An 18,645-nucleotide genomic window follows, 5' to 3' on the forward strand; every position below is an offset into this window, starting at 1 on the left:
ACACACACACACACACACACACACACACACACACACACACACACACATATTCACACACATTCACACACATTCACACACATTCACACACATGCCTGGAATAGCACTAGGATTACCTAACCTGATTTCACTATATTTCGCTTGTTTTTTCTTTATTTTCTTTATTTTTTATGAAATTTATTGACTGATTTTATTACTAATATCAAAGAAAGTACATATATATGTTCGTATTTAGATAAATAGTATGTTAGATTTAAATTGATACATAATAGCCCTGTCCTCGATACTATTATCCCGCATTTCATCTAAGGGAGAAGGGGGTGACTGAAAACCAGCGCTGCAACTGTCATCAACAGGCGCAGCACCAGCTGAGACACCTCCTTTTGCCTCCTGTTTATTACGTCATTTAATATAAGTTTATTTGTCATTTAAGTTTTATTTATTACCGTTTTTTTTTTGTACAAATTCTGTTTACATTGGAGGCAATAAAGAGATTTTATTATTATTATTATTATTATTATTAGTAAAATAACTGTGAAATATTTATTCTGTACCCAGCAGTAGGAAATATGCAGTGTTTTTTTTAATGAGAAATTATAAGAAAATCCGAAACCGTAGAAGATCAAGGAAATAGTCTTAGGCACAAAATTGGAGGGAGTGATCAAATTTCATGAAATGATTTTCACATAAAATGAAAAATATTGACGTTTTTTTAGTGCTAATAGACTCAAATTCTTATAAAGATGGTTTCATTGTATAGGACGAAAAAATCGGGACAGCAGAAGTTGGTCAAATTAAATAAAATTATTTTTCATACAAAATAAATAAAATTGTTTAATTTTTTTTTACGCTGATACTGTTTTTTTTTTTTTTTTTATACATTACAGGCAAATGACTCCACTCCACCTGATGTTAAGTGGAAAGTGGTATCCAAATGCGAAGGAACCTAGTGCAGCGATGAAACCCTCACTGCACTAGCCACCTCCACCCTGCCTGCCTACAATATGCCTCTTCACGCCTCGTTTGAAGGACCCCATATCATAAGAGGGAGGGAAGACATGTGCCGGAAGGGAGTTCCATTTGTCAACCGTACGGCAGAGAAAGGAGCCACCAAACCTTTTAGTACGCGATGGAATGCGGCAGGTAGTGAAACGGTGACTACGAAGGCCAGCACGCGTGCTTCTGAGCAGGAACGGGGAAGGGGGGATGAGGTTGAACAGCTCTTCAGAGCACTCACCATGGTACATGCGGTAAAAGGCGCTAAGCGATGCAACATCTCTACGCAGTTGCAGAGGTTCAAGGCGTGATGAGACCTCTTCGTCGCCTATAATTCGAGTAGCACGACGATCCAACGCATCGAGTAGGTACTTGGCGGAGCCGTCCCACAAGTGCGAACAATACTCAACGCAAGACCGGACCTGTGTTTTGTACAGCAGGCATAACTGGTCCGGCGTGAAAAAACGTCGCAACTTGTTCAGGACTCCGAGTTTCAGTGCTGTTTTGATCACTGATTCGATGTAGCTCCTTGGATTCAAATCACAGCAGATTTCCATACCGAGCAAGGAAAAACTGCTCTGAGGTAAGAGTGCTGTGCTCATCAGAGAAAGCGTGGGAAGGAACGCCGATAATTTTGTTGTTAACGCGCAAACCTGTGTTTTCTTGGCGTTGAACTCAACAAGATTTCTAGATCCCCATGCAGAGATGAGGTCCAATATCCTATTGAGCTCACCGACAAGATTAGATCGCTCTCTGTCAGTATCGGCGCGCCCAGCTGCGGGGAATCCGTGATATCCCCCATGAACAGTGCTATCATCTGCATAACAATGAATATTCCCAAGTGGAAGCATATCATTGATATGCAGAAGGAAAAGCGTGGGAGATAGGACGGATCCCTGCGGTACGCCGGCGTTCACATTCACGAACCTCGAAATGCTGCCGTCAGAAACGACGCGAATTCTCCGCTCACGAAGGAAATCGGCAATCCAGCTGCATAACTGGGCTGGCAAACCGTACGCTGGGAGCTTGGAGAGAAGAGCTTTGTGCCAGACCCGATCGAACGCTTTGGCTATATCGAGGCTAACAGCCAACGACTCGCCACGTTTGTCTATAGCCTCACCCCAAATATGCGATAAGTACGCTAGAAGGTCACCCGTTGATCGTTTCGGACGAAACCCATACTGCCGATCATTAATTATGGAGTGATCTTCTAGGTATTGGGTCAGTTGTTTGTTAAGGATTCGCTCTAAAACCTTGCATATTATGGAAGTAATGGCTATGGGACGGTAATTATGCGGGTCTGATCGGTCGCCTTTTTTGGGAACTGGTTGCACATTAGCCTCTCTCCAAGAGTCCGGCACACGACCTGAAGAGAGTGACAGACGATACAGTCGCGTTAGCACGGGGGTCAACTCAGCTGCGCAGCTCCTAAGTACAATCGCTGGGATACCATCAGGACCACTAGCTTTCCGGACGTCGAGAGACTGCAGCTGCGTACGCACATCGCATTGTCTGATACGAATATCAGACATCGTGTAGCCACAGTGAGGTAGAGTTGGTGGCTGTGCGTTACAGTCGTCGAGACAGGAGTTAGCCGCAAACAGATTTGCCAAGAGGTCGGCTTTATCTTGCGGCTTGTGGGCTAGATTGCCGTCAGAATATCTCAGCGGGGGCAGCGAGGGCTGGCAGAAGTTCGACGCAACGGCTCTGGCCAGACGCCAGTAACTACGACTACCAGTGGGATGCGTCAGGAGTTCTTGGCCAACTCGTGCGACGCGCTGAGCATCCGCTCTGATGTACGCTCTTTTGCAAGACCTGGTGGCATTATTGTAGGCTGTTTTAAGTGAGTTCGTATTGGGATCGTCTGAAGCTCGACCCTTGATCCAAGCGCGGTATGCAGTCTGTTTGTTCTCAACAGCCACAGCACACTCGCGGTTGAACCAGCGGTTGCGTCTCCCTTTACTGACGACATCCGAATGCGGGATGTAGTATTCCATCCCGATTAAGATCTCATCAGCAACGGCAGTCGCGCTAGCTGTTGGATCCACCTCACTAAAACAGCGCTGCCGCCAAGGAACGGATGCAAAATAGTCCCGCATACCGTCCCAATCTGCCGACGCATAATGCCAAATGCGGCGTTTAGCCACAGTAGGTGGTGGTGGCAGTAACGTTGCCACTTTAGTGGATATCAAGCAGTGATCCGAAGTGCCCAGAGGGGCTTGGACCTCCACCCGATATCCAGCCGGGCGAGACGTCAGCAGAAGGTCCAACAAAGAGGGCACGTCACCAACCCTATCTGGTATCCGGGTGGGCTGGTTTACCAGTTGGGTTAAATCGTGTGTGAGAGCGAATGTGTGGGCAGTTCTTCCAGCATGGTCAGTTTTAGAGGAACTTAACCACGACTCGTGGTGAGCATTGAAGTCCCCTAAAAACACCAATTCCGCTGTAGGAAACTGCGCCTGCGCGTCATCTGCCGCCCGAGTAAGGTGGTCTATGAGACATGAGTTTCTTATGAGAATTATTTTATTGTATTGCAATAAAAGAATCGGGACAGCAGAAGTTAGTCAAATTAAATAAAATGTTTTAATGTTTCAATTTTCATCCCTTTGTATGAAAAAATATTTTAAGAAATTTTACCAACTTCTGCTGTCCTGATTTTCTTCGTACCATACAATGAAATGATCTCTTCTTAAAAGTGAGTAGATCAGCACCAACAAAATTATGATCAATATTGTTCATTTTTATGGCCAAGTCACGCTTGACCAAAAAATTTACTATCCCACAATTGTTTTCTCAAAAAAGACTTAATTGTTTCCTTGTATCCCTATGGTCTCGGAGTTCCCAATACTGTCCCATTAAAAAAAATACCCTATATTTACAGGCCTCCTCTCACAATGCCCACAGGCGCAATGCGGGTTGAAAACTTCACAAACATCCTCAAATTACTTTGCAGATATGTGCAGCTTTCCTCACAATGTTTTCCTTCACCTAAGAGCTGATGTTAAATATCAGATTAAATTTTGCACATAAACTCCGAAAAACTCAAAGGAACCACTCGACCCCGCTTTAGCGGCGGTAAGTTAACCATTTGCCTACCACGGCTTTTTTTATGGTTATAGTATTTACCAATATTTAGCACTTTGAGTCTATATCTTTTTACGTTTCCTTATCAACGAAAACTAGCTACTCATAAATGTTATGTTCCTAAAAATGTGCAAGGTAACCAACAAGATATGAACTAAGCAGTAACGATACCCATTGAGGTACAAAAATACATAACTGTGAGCACTGACTTTTACGTTTGTTAATGATTATTTCCAGGGTTACGGTTATACCAACGTTCCATATAATATATGATAAACGTGTAACCTTAAAAATGATTGTAGTTTATTAGTTTTCTTTTTTCGTTGCAAAAATTAGAACTACATTTATTGAAGAGGCATGTTTTCATCTGAATTTGACAGATTGTTTATGGAGTTGATGCTACTGACCGATATAAGCTGCCAAGGTTGTACATATAAATAACCAAACATTATACTTTGATTTCAACAATTTGTTACGCAAAAAACACACGACGACGTTTTAGTAGCGATACAAACGCAGGACTGCATCAAGGAAGTCGCTTATGTTGAAAGATTAAAAACGTGGAACGCGTTTGCATCGCGATTGTACCGCTGCTTAAGTCGCGCCTGTGTGTATAGGTAGATGATTCGCGAGTGTATGTAAACGCTGCAAACGCGCTGTGTGTAACCGCTCTTAAAGTAAGGCCACACAGATGCGGTACAGGCCACACAGATGCGGTATGGTGGGAAAAGCGGTCCGGGGGCGGACTTGCGGGAAGCGAATGCGTGCCGGGGCGTGCCACACAGCAGTCCCGCGCGTAGTTCGCGGCGGAACAGCGGCGCGAAGGCGTCACGCCACACTTCATTTTCAACCTTTTTTCCATCCTCTAACTTTTCAACACAAATAAAGAAAGCACCATGTCACTGTCGGATAGTGATGAAGAAGAACTTCTTCTTTTATTAGCGCTAAGCCTGCGGAAGTTCCACATTCCTAGTACTACGCTTTGGACAGACACACACTGATATTTGCTATCCAGGTTTTCTTTTTTTTACGATTCCAAATGGCGGGATGAACAAATCGTTGGCCTAGTGGTAGGTATAATAAGATAAAAAATAGTACACTCACGACTTTGATTTGGCTCCTTGGAAATCTTCTCCCAATTCATTTCCTTCTTTAAACTGTTTTTATAATTTCTATCACTTGTATTAAATAAACTTTGGTATGATTGCACCAATGATATAAAATTTTCGGTCGAATTCACCTTGATTAAAACACACTCCACTGTTGTAAAAAAATGCAACGTCCAAACCCGCTGAAGCCCCGCTAATGTCCCGCTCCCGGACCGCGCCCCGCCATTGACGCTCTGTGTGGACGGTTGCATTATGCATAGAACTCAATGTATTAAAACACCCGCGCCCGCACCCGCCCCGCGTTCGGCTTGCCGCGCGGCCTCCGCGCGTTTCAGTGTGGCAGGATTCATAAGAACTCGTACATTACAAAAAGTCCCGCGCCTGGAACGCTTCCGCCGCCGCCTCTGTGTTGCATTAGGCCTTCCTTAGCTTCATGTAGCCCATTTACGTAGCGATGATTTGTCAATTAATAGTAAACATAAAAAAATTCGGTACCTCATCGAACGACTCAAAATAAGAGAACATCAACATTGCTCTGCGGACTTCATCCCACTGCTGTTGCACGGTGACCAAAAGAACTTCCTTGAAGTCTTCCTTTAGCAATATTAACACTTCGCAGTGGTCTGAAATCAATTTCACTTAAATACGAACATGTAAATGGCATTCAATTTGATGTATTGACTCCTGTGTCAACATGACGATAGTGCATTTTCGCTAAAGGTTATTAATAAACATTATGCACATTCATAAGTCTAAAAAAAGTAACCTGAACCTGATATTAACTTATTTCATCAGCAGATGAATCGATTCAAAAAATCACTAATAACTTGGCAAAGAAAGTAACCTAACCAGTTGTAGTTACAGTGGCAGTCCTCGGAATATTATGCAGCAAGGAAACCTCGCCGAACATGTCACCGGAGCGCATAATTCCTAAATCCATAGCGACCTTCTTCTGGAGTATGGGATCAAATTCCAGACGAGTCACTGCCAATTCTCCGCTCACAATGAAATACATGGCGTGTGCCTCCTGCATTTCGCGCACTATTACTCGACCAGGACCATAGTACTTGAAATACGTTACTGCTGCTAACTTCTTCTTTACGGTCTGTAATATAACAATATTAATAAGATGTCATGGGTTCGAAGTGATAAATATCTTCGATAATTGTCACAATAATTATCTTGATAAATATACAGTGATAATTATCTTCAAATTTTCAAAATTTATTGGAACAATAAAACGCTACCGCTACCAAATTGTTTGTATTAGAGACATTTCTAAACGTGTCAAATGTTTCAAAAAATCACAAACCAAATCGCTTTCCCAAAGACTTTTCTTCGTGTTTATTTAGTTTTCTTGTTTGTCATTTTTAGTCAAAAGCTATGAATTAGTAGACATCGGATAATGTCAGATAATTATCATAATTATAATTGAGGTATCTCTTTAATTACTGATCCAGTGTCCAATATGAAATGCATCGGCGCTTAACATGCGCAAAACGTGCTTCGAAAAGTAATGCAGCGTTGCATGTTATTCCCGATAAAATGAGATGCGTTATAAGCATTATCACTTCACCCCATGCCTGCTTTATTAAAAAAGTAATAAATTTAATGTTGCTAACACTCAACCATCACTCTTTTCGTACATTGCGGCGACTAATATGCGTAAACTAGATCAAATAGATATTAAGCAATGTAAACGAAGGAAGTATTACAATTTTTAAATAACACAAACATAGCAGCATCGGGTCGGGTGATGTTGAGTGATGCTTAATTTTCCAAAGTGATGTCTCATATTACATTACACAATCTCGTCATATCATATTTAATATCACTTGCATTACTTATCTATAAATCTCTATTCGCCAGCACTTCGGCATGCTAGCTCCGAGAGGTATTAACAACACAGTGCAGTCGTTAACGCCAAATCGTGCTGTAACTACGCGTGGGTGTTGGTATAGGATTTGTATGATTATATTGTACAAAATGACGCGAGAAATTAATAAAACTAAACTTTAATACTTTTTCACAGTAAATAATAATAATAACGGACATAGCCATAACCCCGTACTAGGGAGACCCTGTGCTGTAGGTACCATAAGCACACACATAGACAACCACAAATTACACCCACTCACGAAGTAAATAAATGTAAATGTAGGCCGCACAAATATAATACCCGGCCCCGGAATTTAACCCGGGACCTCTACGTGGTAGCCCAGCATGGTAACCTTTCAGCTACGGAGGCAGTAAATACAATACGGATGATTGAGCGCCAAGCATATTAGACATTATACTAACGAAAAGGTGCATGATGGGCATTACAACATTCTTGTGATCGAATGGATATCGAACGTTCAGTAAAAAACGAACGAAAGCACGTTAGGTAGCCCTAGGCACTAACACCACTAGAAGGCGGTAGTCTCTTTCTGCGAGACCGTCATGGTTCAGAAAGAGAACGCTGAGCGCGAACGGCAGAGAGCCGATCTCACTCAAAGAAGGCGATGTAGGGGCGGTGATTGACGCGCTGCTGTGCCCTGTAGTTTCGGGCAAAAAAATAGAACTACGGTATCCCCTGCCTGACGTACAAGGCGACTAATAGGGGCCTCGGAGTCGCGGACGGTCATAGTGGAGGCTGTGGTCGTCCACTCAAACATTCCAGCCATTCCGGAAAACAGCTTGTGTGGTGGTTGTACGTAGCTATACCGATCTCATGGTAGGAACGAGGAACGAAGGGGGCCACAAGTCCAGAAGGGGCCCGAAAGGGCACGTGCATGTTAAGCATTGGTTGCATTCCGTTGGTGATCCCGATGCATTCCAACACGCACAGAGGACAGCCACAGAGGGTCTTTTAGTGGGTAAACATCCCACACAACCCTACATATCTTTGGAAGATTTCCGCCCCGTTAACAAAAAAAAGCTAACCAAACATAACCAGTATAATCGGAACGGAAAACAACATTAAGATTATGTAAAGACGTAAAACAAAGTAGAAGCAGAAGGTTGTTTTATTGTTATGTTTTATCTAACTACATAAGAGTATAATATACAGATATACACAATATCGTTGGTTACTTCTAAGAAACTTACGTTAGGATAACGTTTGAAACACTTCAAGCCGCCAATAATGCGATATATGTATCTCTTCTCGTTGTCTGAACGTTCAGCAGCCGGTTTGTTCAGTAACGCTTTATCCTGTGAAAATTATAGAGTTCGAACCGAAATCGATTCAAGACGCCTAATTACAAACACAAACAATCATTTATGATAATATGTAACGAAACTTTTTTAAATTTGTGATCATCATTATCTCAAAAAGTAGACTACCACTCGAAGCACCTACTGTAACGGGTCTGCCGCTTACAATCGTATTTTCCGCACACTTATTAAGGCACCGCATCGGTTTATTTAGAAGCGGGTCACTTCCATCAGGTTTTCCAATTCAAGGACATCACTCAAAATTTTAGTTCTACGGTTTTATGTGTTCCACCTACTGCCTTTTCACTTATTCCGTTATATGAGGTACCTATTCTAGTTCTTTCGGACTTTTTCAGTTCAGATTCCATCACACAGAAAAACTTCGCGTAGCTCTCTATGTTTCCCGCAAAGTATCTACGTTTTGGTTAAACATTTAAAACCGTTGTAGATACGAATACTAATGAACATACTGCAAGTAATATAAGTAAGTAGTAAGGTACTCTAAAGTCTGAACTCTTTGATAACAAGTAGAATTTCATATTGCTTATGCTCTTTTGTTCGAATACCTAAAGAAAATACATTACATAACTTGGGATAAATTCTGTACCTGAGAAGCATTAGGTACACTGTAACCGCCATTTTTATAATTTTACAGGAGAAGCGATTTTATGCCAAAATGCAGCATGTATAACATTTAAGATGCCATAAAAATAAAACTGATCAATTCCTAATAACAGTATGTTCTAATATTCAAAGTTTGGTAATTAGAGATCAAGGCTGTTTACATAATGAGATCAATGTATTACTTTTAGCGATATTTATAACAATAAAACAAAAAACCTAGTTAACATACCGTGTTCTGCTTTGAAACAAAAATCAAATAGAAAAAAGTTACCGTTAATGTAATGTGACACCTCTTACAAATGAAAAAAAAAATACAACATGAAAATTGTTGTTATTATTGTTATTTTAACTAAAGTAACCTTTGTCAGTATCGGTCATCCCATCACACAGTCGGTACCTACAATGAGAATTAAAAATACAAAACCATTGTAGGTACCGACCGTGTGATGGAATGACAGATACTGCCAAAGGTTACATTAGTTAAAAATAGTTTCTTTTGTTTTTATTGCTACAAAATTTATAAAGAAGTTTCTATTTATGTTCAAAATTACTTTTTTAATTATTTTTTCATGAAAATAGTAATAATTCCTGATATTTCGGAGTCACGTACGTGTACTATGTAAAGTGATCTATCCGTGTGAAGTTTTGGTTCAGGAGGCTTGCAGTCAAAATCAGAATCGTTATTGTCTGTAGCATAAAGATCAGCGGGAGTATCAAAGAAATTTTCAGTATCAAATAATTGAGGGCTATTTTGCCCGATCTCTGCGAATTCTTTACGAATTCATTGTTCGTCTGGCTGTGCAGACAGCCCCCATATCTATCTACATACATAAGTTTTGTTTATAGTGACCCTTCATATCAACCTCTTGGTTACACGGGAACGGCACTATAACCTTACCAGTCGGGTTCTCAGTCAGGTTTTGGCCTCAGATCAGCCCGTTGGCACGGACTTCATCCGGTTCTCAAAAGGCTAGTGCCTAGGGTGAGCTCCCCCTGGTACACGTACAGCACCCTCTGGAAAATAGTCTCGATAGGTACCGACGCTGTAGGCACGCTCACTTAGTTGCGCAGTTAGGCCGTCGACTCTAAGTCAATTACCAATCTCCTCTTTGGTGACGGAGCTGTAGGCACGCTCATTTCTCGACACCGAAACGTCTCTGCAGTTCCCATAAACCTACGCATCTGGAGGGATCAAAGAATGTCTAGCATATCCTTTACTGGCTGTCCGGGCTAGTGCCGAAGATGCTGGTCGTAGTGTCTTGCGACAATATCCGGACATAGCTGCCGACTTAAAGCACAACGCACGTGATTTGCGCATCTCTCCGCCTTAGGCCCTCGTCTAGACCGCCACTAAAACACGATAGCTACGTGCGGGACAAACGCCCCGGCCACATGTTACCGGGGCAGACGAACGTGTTCATCCCTGCAGCTAATCACAAACTATACCATACCTAAGTCCCAGTCTACCAGAGACGCCCGTGAAGGCGTATCACTGGCGGTGGGCTTGGCCCGGATGCCCGCCGTACCCTGGTTTTACCGAGGAGCCCGTAGTCTATCCAAAACTCCGTATCTGTCGGGTCAGTAGATAGAAACTGCACTCGCTGTGCAAACAGACAAACATCACTCGAATGAGAACCTAATTTGTAGCTTTGACATGGAGATGTTTGCCGAGTTGAATCATGGCCAATTTGTAACAAACTGTTCGATATATTGTTAACAGAACCCACTTTTCATTGGATTTTGATTGCACAGGAACTTTTCATATTTAAACAGAAATTTTTCTTGAATTTGTGTAAGAATAGCAAGACTATTTAACCTCAATTTGGGGATTTCGCGGTGTAGTCCTTGATTAGGCACCGGCGAATCGTGGTCTATATACTATTATTTGTTTTCGTTACCTTATAAATTATACTGTATCTGTACTAAAATTGAGCATAACACTGTAACTCCAAACTTACCTACTATAAAACGCTTCGTAGTGGGTAGCGGTCTTACATCAAAATACTTTTAAGAAACTCAGTACCTATGGCGATTTTCGTAGTTTCACAGTTTTATGGGTCGATAAAGCTCGAAAAATTATGTAAGATACCGTTAAAAACTCAAAATCGTAAGAAATGGAGTTACAGTGTTATGCTTCTCAGGTATGGAATTATTTGAAATTAAGATCTTAGTGCTCATCTGGGGTCTAATTAAATACATAGTGTGCTTTAAAAAAATCATAAAGTAAGATATGACAATGTAAGATAATATAAGATGAAAAACACCGAGGTGAAAAGCCTATTTTTAACCGACTTCAAAAAAGGAGGAGGTTCTCAATTCGACTGTTTTTTTGTACGTATGTTACGCGATAACTCCGGTATTTGTGAACCGATTTTCACAATTCTTTTTTTGTTGGAAAGGGGGTACTTCCATAGTGATCCCATTTCATTTTGAAAGAAATCTCCACTTCTAAGGGTGGCTGTTTACGCATGAATATTCATTTTTATAAATAGCGCCTAAATTTTCTTAAGGAGCAATTATTTTAATGGCAAAATCAATTTTGCTATTTTTCCAATTCAAGGCGTTTTTCTCTCAATATTCTTTGAGTAGTGAGAACCGATTTTTATTATCTCCAGTGTCAACTCCTGTATAGTGGCGAATTTAAGGATATTTCAATAAAACTTAGCAAATGGACGTAATTCCACGTACTTTTGAGGTTGGTTTTTTTAGTACTCTGTACTGAGATTATAATCTCCAGTATTTATGCAAAATTTCACTAACTTTAACACTCAATAGTTGCTTCTTGCCTTTAACGCGTACAGCCTGCTCGACTCTGCGCTTGACATCGTCAACGCCCTCGTACTGATCTACATCCTCTATTAACCAGTACGCATTTGCCATCACTAACCGACCACAGGCTTTGAATTTGCATTTTGCTAGGAACTTCTTCCTCATGATCACCTCGGGATCCTAAAGTAAAAAATACAATATAGGTACGCATAGGTACACCACACGCAATATTACGTTCCATCGTAATTGGTAAGTAGGCTGCAATACACATGTTACATTTAAGAATGAAAAAAGTAGTAAAAAGAAATATAGATCATAAGAAGCATATGAAGCTGGTCAAACGATCGTTCTATTGAAGAGGAAGTTCGATAATCATGTAATCTCGCGAACTGGTGCGTTCGAATGGCCACCTCGCTCATGCGATCTAACGCCGTTGGACTACTTTTTACGTGGTTACATTAAGTCGTTGGTTCATGTCAACAAGCCAACAACAACGTTGAATGAGTTCAGGAACAATATCAAAGATAGTAAGATACTAAGATATGTAAAGAGTGGTGGAAAAATGGCTCCAAAGAATTGAACCCTGCAAACGTGCTCGCGGCGGTCGTATGAACGAGATCGCATTCCATTCTTAAATGTAACATGGGTGCTGCACCTGTAATACATTTCAGCTCGATATCTCAATGATTGTTTTATTCAAATACAAAATTGTTATGTCCATTTTGAAAAACCCGGTACATTGTCAGAGAACGACGGAACATCTGTACGGACAATAAAGTACAGGCTCCCAATACACATGCAGATTCAAATAATTCAGTCTACTATACATGGATATTGTTTTGCAGATTCTTTAAGTATTTGAGATATTCACACTGTAAGTTACCTACCATGTCCTTTTTTCCATCACCATTTCGTTTCCCCATGACTAAAAACTAAAGCGCAGTAATTATCCAACAAAACACTTTAAAAAGGTGTTTATTGCCTAATTTTTTATTGGTACTATTTTAAAATTTCCTCCTCAAGACAGAACCTAAACAAAATTTTGATAGTACTTTACATACTTATAATCTATGCTCTAAAGCGGTTAAATCTTATGTACTCCATTGTCTTTGACAACACTGGCTTTTTGTTCAATATTTTTTCTTTAAGTTTGTTTTCTCAAGACATGCTTAAAATGTGTATATCTTTTTAAGCGGATAGCTTTTAGACAAAAATTCTAAAACGAATAAAGTAGATAATAATAAAAGGTTATCATAAAGGAAAAGTTTTATTATTTCATCCATTTCTTAAGCATTGGCTAAAAAACCATCAGTTTAAAGAGACAAAAAGAATTAAGATACTATTAATACAATGCAAAAAGCTAATACACGGGACAATTTTATACCGGAAACAAATATTTCAATCTACATAGACATCTTTGGAGACGACTGTTTTTAGGTATGACGACAATGCCCAAATTCCATTTTACATTTTAAGTGAAAACAGGAAAGAATAAAATAACAAGGGAGTACGAGATCTACTTGAACAAAGTGGAATAAAGCAAAGGTTTATTACCCCGTACACGCCAGAACAATATACAAATAGGTGTAGCGAAAGGTAAAACCGCATTATAGTCGAATCTACTAGAGCAATGATGCACGCGCATGAAGAGATACCTCAGAATGTGTAGGCTGAGATGATAAACACTGCTGTTTATAATCGGAACAGGACAGGATCAACTACAGTGGAACACAAATCACCTTATTATGAACTTTGGCTTAACAAAAAGCCTCAGATAAAGCACTTGAGTATAATAGGTTCACAAAGCTACACGTTGCATTTAATTGATTACAACAATGATGATGACTTTGAAACTCAAATAAAAATCCATGGGTAAATTGTATTGTTCATGACTCGAATATAATTCGAGTTATATAATTGTAAGGACTTGTATGAATGAACCCTTAAATAATAAAAATGAAATCGAAGTGGATCTTTTTACAAGTTTTTTACAGTTTATGAAAAACAACTTCAATATGGCATCGATGAACAATATTTGGAAGCTGATGAAGAATATCATGATGCTCAAAACATTTTGCCAGAAAAGTTTATTGAATCGAGGGAGAATAATATTGATGCCGTTGATGAAGATAACGGTGACGAAGGTGATATCATTGATGAAAATAATGTCGTAGACGAAGGTATTACAAGTCAAGATCACGTCGATCACGAAGACGTGTTCCCGGATCAGATGGGAATTCATGATCGCTTTTCATTACGTGCCCCAGATCGATTCAAACACTTTATCATGAAAGCTGTAATGGGATACAATGAGCCAACGTCGCGTAAAGATGCAATTACAAGCCCGGAGAAAGAGCTATAGGAGAAAGCCATAGAAAGCCAGATTAACTCATTAAAAGAAAATTATACGTGGAAACTTGTAAACCTACCGAAAGGAAGAAAAGTTATCCTGCAAGTGGGTATTTCGAGTTAAAATAAACGCTATGGCTCTGTAGATAAATATAAGGCAAGACTGGTAATTAAAGGTTTTCTGTCCCTTATTTCTTAGGAATAGAGATAGAGAGCAGAGGAGATGGAATCAAAAATTCCAAACTTCTAATGTACAGAAGAAGATCTTGCGGAAATTTGGGATGGATACTTGTAAACCGGTCTTGACGCCTATTGTAAAAGACAGTACGTCAAGTAAGAAAGTGGATATGTGTTACATGAAAAATAATTACAGATTGATCTGTATTAAGTAAGCCAAAGCTGCAACGATTGATCGTTGCAGCCTTGGCTTACTTAATGGTATGCACTAGACCTGGCATTGTCTGTAAAAACCAGAAGAAGCAGACTGTGTGCGACTAAAGCACATAATGCGGTATTTGCAGTACACACCAGATCTAGATATCAAATATAAGAAAAATTTACAAACAAGGTATTTTGGAATATTACAGCGATGCTAATCATGCGGAGGATATCAGCACTGGAATATCCACAAGCGGGGTACTATGCGAGAGGAGCCATCTCGTGGTTGAGTTAAAGACGGGCAAGTCTCTCAAGTTCGACTACAGATGCTGAAATTGTATCAGCTAGCGAAGTTGCTAGAGATACTATATGGCTGTCTCGAGTAATAAAGGATCTTGTTAGAATTAAGAAGATTCCGTATTTAAAAGTTGATAACAAAGGCTAGCAAAGGCTAGCAGAAAATCCTGAATTTCACCATCGTACTAAACTTATCCGGGTGCGATTTTTTTTTTGTTAAAGAGCTGGTGAAAAGTGGTGATTTGAGCGTCGGCAAGGTGACTAGTGAAGATCAGCTGGCTGATATTTTCACGTAACCACTTGTCAGACCCAGGAACAGGAGGATTTCAGAACAAATAGGTCTCTGTTGGGAGATGTTAAAAAAAAGGTTACCATACAACTAAAACCTGTGTGTCGTTCTTAGAGGTGAAAAAAAAAAAAGGAAGTTGTTATGTTTGAAATCTTTACTTTGTCTAAGCTAATAAAATGAAACACGCTTTCCCCACATTCTGTCCACCACCAACTCCAACTAAGACCTGGCTCAAAGAACTTGTATCCAAGCCAATAATCCTAATAGAAGTACCAAAGTACCCATTCATTATCCTGCATTGTAGCCCACCTGGCGCGCATTCTGATTCATATAAATTATTAAAGAGCAGATTTAGGCGTTTAGTGTGCAAATGTATAGAAGATAAGTCTAATAATACGTCTGTAGTGATTCCAAGACTGGATCGACTAATATTGTAACAATGGGGTACTAAAGGTATAGTCCCATACAAAAAGTACACATTTTATTTTTTCCTACTAAATTATTTACGACAAAATGTGATATGACAGTATTTAATTATGACAATAGGATCTCTCGATTGGCATTTTTTTTACAGAAGTATCGTGAATAAATCAATGTCCTGAATTTTGTAAATCCCACAGTGCGGCGCCCGGCCGTCCGCCGCGCGATGCAGAACTGTGAATGTAGTTGCAGCGTGCAATTAATTGTCCTACGTACTGTTGGGTCCTGCAAAAATTTCCATTTTGAAAAAATATCATATTTTTCCGAAAATTTTTCCAATATTATTTATTATTTATTCTTTTAATTTGCATTTGATGTTAACATCTGTCAAAAGTTGAAGTTACCGAATGAAAATGATGGAGCCAAAAGGATTTTTTCGCCGTTGTGAAATCATTTTAAATCTCGTTTTTCTTTAAATGGCTTTTAGCTACACATGTTTATTTTACAATGCACGCTAAATAAAACTTCAAAAGATATTTGTAAACGTAGAACATAATATGAGCCGTCAAAATTATATTTTTCAATTTTGCCGGAAAAATTTCCACTGTTTGAATTTTTTAGGAAAATTACCCAACAGTAGACCTACATCGCACGGCGGACGGCAGGGCACGCTGCAGTGCAGGATGATGAATGGACCTTTAAACACATTTTGTTTGACATATGTTCTCCATTGTGTGTTTGACATTTCTTCAAGAGCACCAACTACTAATACGTTTCTGTAAAACATTGATTATTTCGATGGAGCCATAACATTTAAAAGAAGAAGAAAACGTATTTATTTATTCCTACCAGAATTATCCTGATTACAACTAAAACTTATTCATATGAAGTGTTCACTCACAAGAATCCAGTTAAAGAAATGGCTATTTTACACCGGGCCCTGTTTACGTGGTTCATATTTTTAGTATTTCTAATATTACTATGTCTTCGTTTAGAATCGAGAACACATTGGAATTGGTTTATTGTGTTCATACCTATGTGGGTTTACGACAGCATACTACTGATATACGTGTTGTTTCACATGGTGTCCCATTGTCGAAATGGTATCGAAAGGTTTCGAGGGACAATCAACAAACACATGTGGTACATCACCGCTATTGGCCTAAAAATGGCAGCGCAAATCATAATATGCATAAAATTAGAGTACAACAAGGTAAACCTTCCAATTTACTTAGTTATGATGCCAATTTGGATGCTCCTACCTGTCCTCTGTGTGGAGGTTTTTATGCACCTCATCAAACACTCTAGTGGCAGCAGCAGGTACTAATAATGTCATGAAAACAACTAGTAAACAAACATTATGACAGAGAGTAATAATGTACCTTAAATAAATTTATACTCAACTGTGTAGGCATGTGACTTTGGGAGTATTATAGATAATTTTAAACTTGGCACACATTCATTGATATTAGTGAAGTGTTCATTAAGCCATCAGTGGCAGAGTCTGATGATCTAACAGCGGCATCATAGGTGTTTGTCAAATATTTGAGCAAAATGTCTTCAACACTTGATAGTGCAGCTTACTCTACAGTGACTGAAGTGCCTGCAGGTAGTAGGGCCATACTTGAATGTCAAAGCAATGACTTTGACCACAATTTTAAGTTTTGGATATTAGGTTCCAATAAAGTGATTGGTCCAGGCAATGACTATGATGAGCAAAAGTATAAATATAAAGTGTTATCTGGGAAGCTACATATTGATGTGAGTATACTGTTACATGTTATGCAATACATTGTTCATTTTAAATTATGTTCCAACAGTTTGTTTGCTTACCTGAATCTTAATCTTAGTGGAAAATTGTATTGCTTTACCTAGTGGGGAGTTGTAGCCAATTTTCTTCTGCAGCTGTTCTGTATGGCATGTTAAAAGACATTAACCTTCACAGACTGAAAATTCTCTCAAATAAAAATCATATTTTCAGAGGGTTTCGCCCGAGGAGTCGGGCATTTACAAATGTGTATCCCAAAGACTGGGAGACAATGGACATACTGTGGGAGAAGTACAGATGATAGTAAAGGATTCCTTCTCTGCGATGGATGGATTTAAACTAATAGCAATTGTAATCTCCATCATTGTAATTATCAGCTGTGTTGTTCTTTACCTACGCTTGAGAAAACAATGGAATAAATATGATGGCCGGGGTATGATTTCAGGTATATTATATTTTGTCAACATTTAACTATTATGAATTTAGAATATAATATAAGGGGAATATGTTATGTATGCATGCTTTATATATATAAAGGATTTAATGTGTGAGGTATGGACTAAATATTTAAAAAGGTTGATGGAGAAATAATTTGACTTTTTTGTTGCACACTTGATTGGATCCAGTGCTACAAGCACATTCAATTAGGTAGATAAGAGTAATTAATGAAAATCCTATCATTAGGTTGCTTTCAATTACAGTTGATGATCCTGAAGACGAAGAAGGTGATAGTGAAGAAGTATATAATAGAACAACTACAACTGCACAATCACCATACAGTCAACCTGTTGCAGGTCCAAGCAGAAATCAATCCTCAGAGCATTTACTGTATGGCATTGATAATCAAGGATTAGACACTGACTTCAATTCAGTTTTTGAAAACATTCAAATGAAAACCCCTCCTAGTCTAATTTAATAGTATAATGTTAAGAAAAACAGTTACTCTTTGTTTTAGTGAGATTAGTTTTTAGTTAAAAGGTCAAGAACGCTTTTGTCCACATGTGAAAATAATTTAAGATTTTCAAGCGTTGTCATCATAACTATGAATAGCTTCAAATTATACATAGATTCAAAGTATACATAAAATCTACCCACAGTAATCTGAAAACAAGTCATTTTATTTCACCTATTGTTGCATGTTTGTAAGTGCCGATTAACGTATGATGTCTATAAATAAGCAAGAATTTCTGGCAAAATGCCACTCTTACTCATAATGTGTAGAGAATTTTACTACCATTGAGAGGCAGGTCTAGCAGGACATTGGCATTGGATTGCCCAATTTAAAATAAGCTTAAGTTACATCAGTGTAGCAACTTATTAGGGTTTTTTTTACCAATTGTAAATAGTTAATTAATAAAAAAGATGTT

At 39.1% G+C, this 18,645-nt stretch overlaps 3 protein-coding genes across 3 annotated transcripts in view; 2 read left to right on the forward strand and 1 right to left on the reverse strand.

The window, feature by feature from the left end:
- The window catches only part of LOC113235341, a 19,166-nt gene extending 6,466 nt beyond the window's left edge, over nt 1-12,700 (reverse strand). The window contains exons 1-5 of the mRNA XM_026471021.1: nt 12,665-12,700; nt 11,769-11,957; nt 8,277-8,381; nt 6,036-6,291; nt 5,682-5,809 (exon numbers count right to left, since the gene is read on the reverse strand). Of these exons, the coding sequence (XP_026326806.1) occupies nt 5,682-5,809; nt 6,036-6,291; nt 8,277-8,381; nt 11,769-11,957; nt 12,665-12,700 (714 nt within the window). The remainder of the gene's footprint in view (nt 1-5,681; nt 5,810-6,035; nt 6,292-8,276; nt 8,382-11,768; nt 11,958-12,664) is intronic.
- Nucleotides 12,701-16,336: 3,636 nt separating this feature from the next.
- On the forward strand, nt 16,337-16,857 carry LOC113235069 (transmembrane protein 60). Its single transcript, XM_026470624.1, has one exon. It carries the CDS (start codon nt 16,430-16,432, stop codon nt 16,835-16,837), a length of 408 nt encoding a protein of 135 aa, XP_026326409.1. The 5' UTR covers nt 16,337-16,429; the 3' UTR covers nt 16,838-16,857.
- A 58-nt stretch (nt 16,858-16,915) lies between these two features.
- Nucleotides 16,916-18,635, forward strand: LOC113235067. Its single transcript, XM_026470623.1, has 3 exons — nt 16,916-17,271; nt 17,492-17,723; nt 17,980-18,635. Exons 1-3 carry the CDS (start codon nt 17,065-17,067, stop codon nt 18,192-18,194), a joined length of 654 nt encoding a protein of 217 aa, XP_026326408.1. The 5' UTR covers nt 16,916-17,064; the 3' UTR covers nt 18,195-18,635.
- Nucleotides 18,636-18,645: the final 10 nt, after the last annotated feature.

The sequence above is a fragment of the Hyposmocoma kahamanoa genome, unplaced genomic scaffold (genome assembly GCF_003589595.1).
Source record: "Hyposmocoma kahamanoa isolate Upper Pololo Valley unplaced genomic scaffold, ASM358959v1 87, whole genome shotgun sequence".
In the NCBI taxonomy this organism is placed as follows: domain Eukaryota; kingdom Metazoa; phylum Arthropoda; class Insecta; order Lepidoptera; family Cosmopterigidae; genus Hyposmocoma; species Hyposmocoma kahamanoa.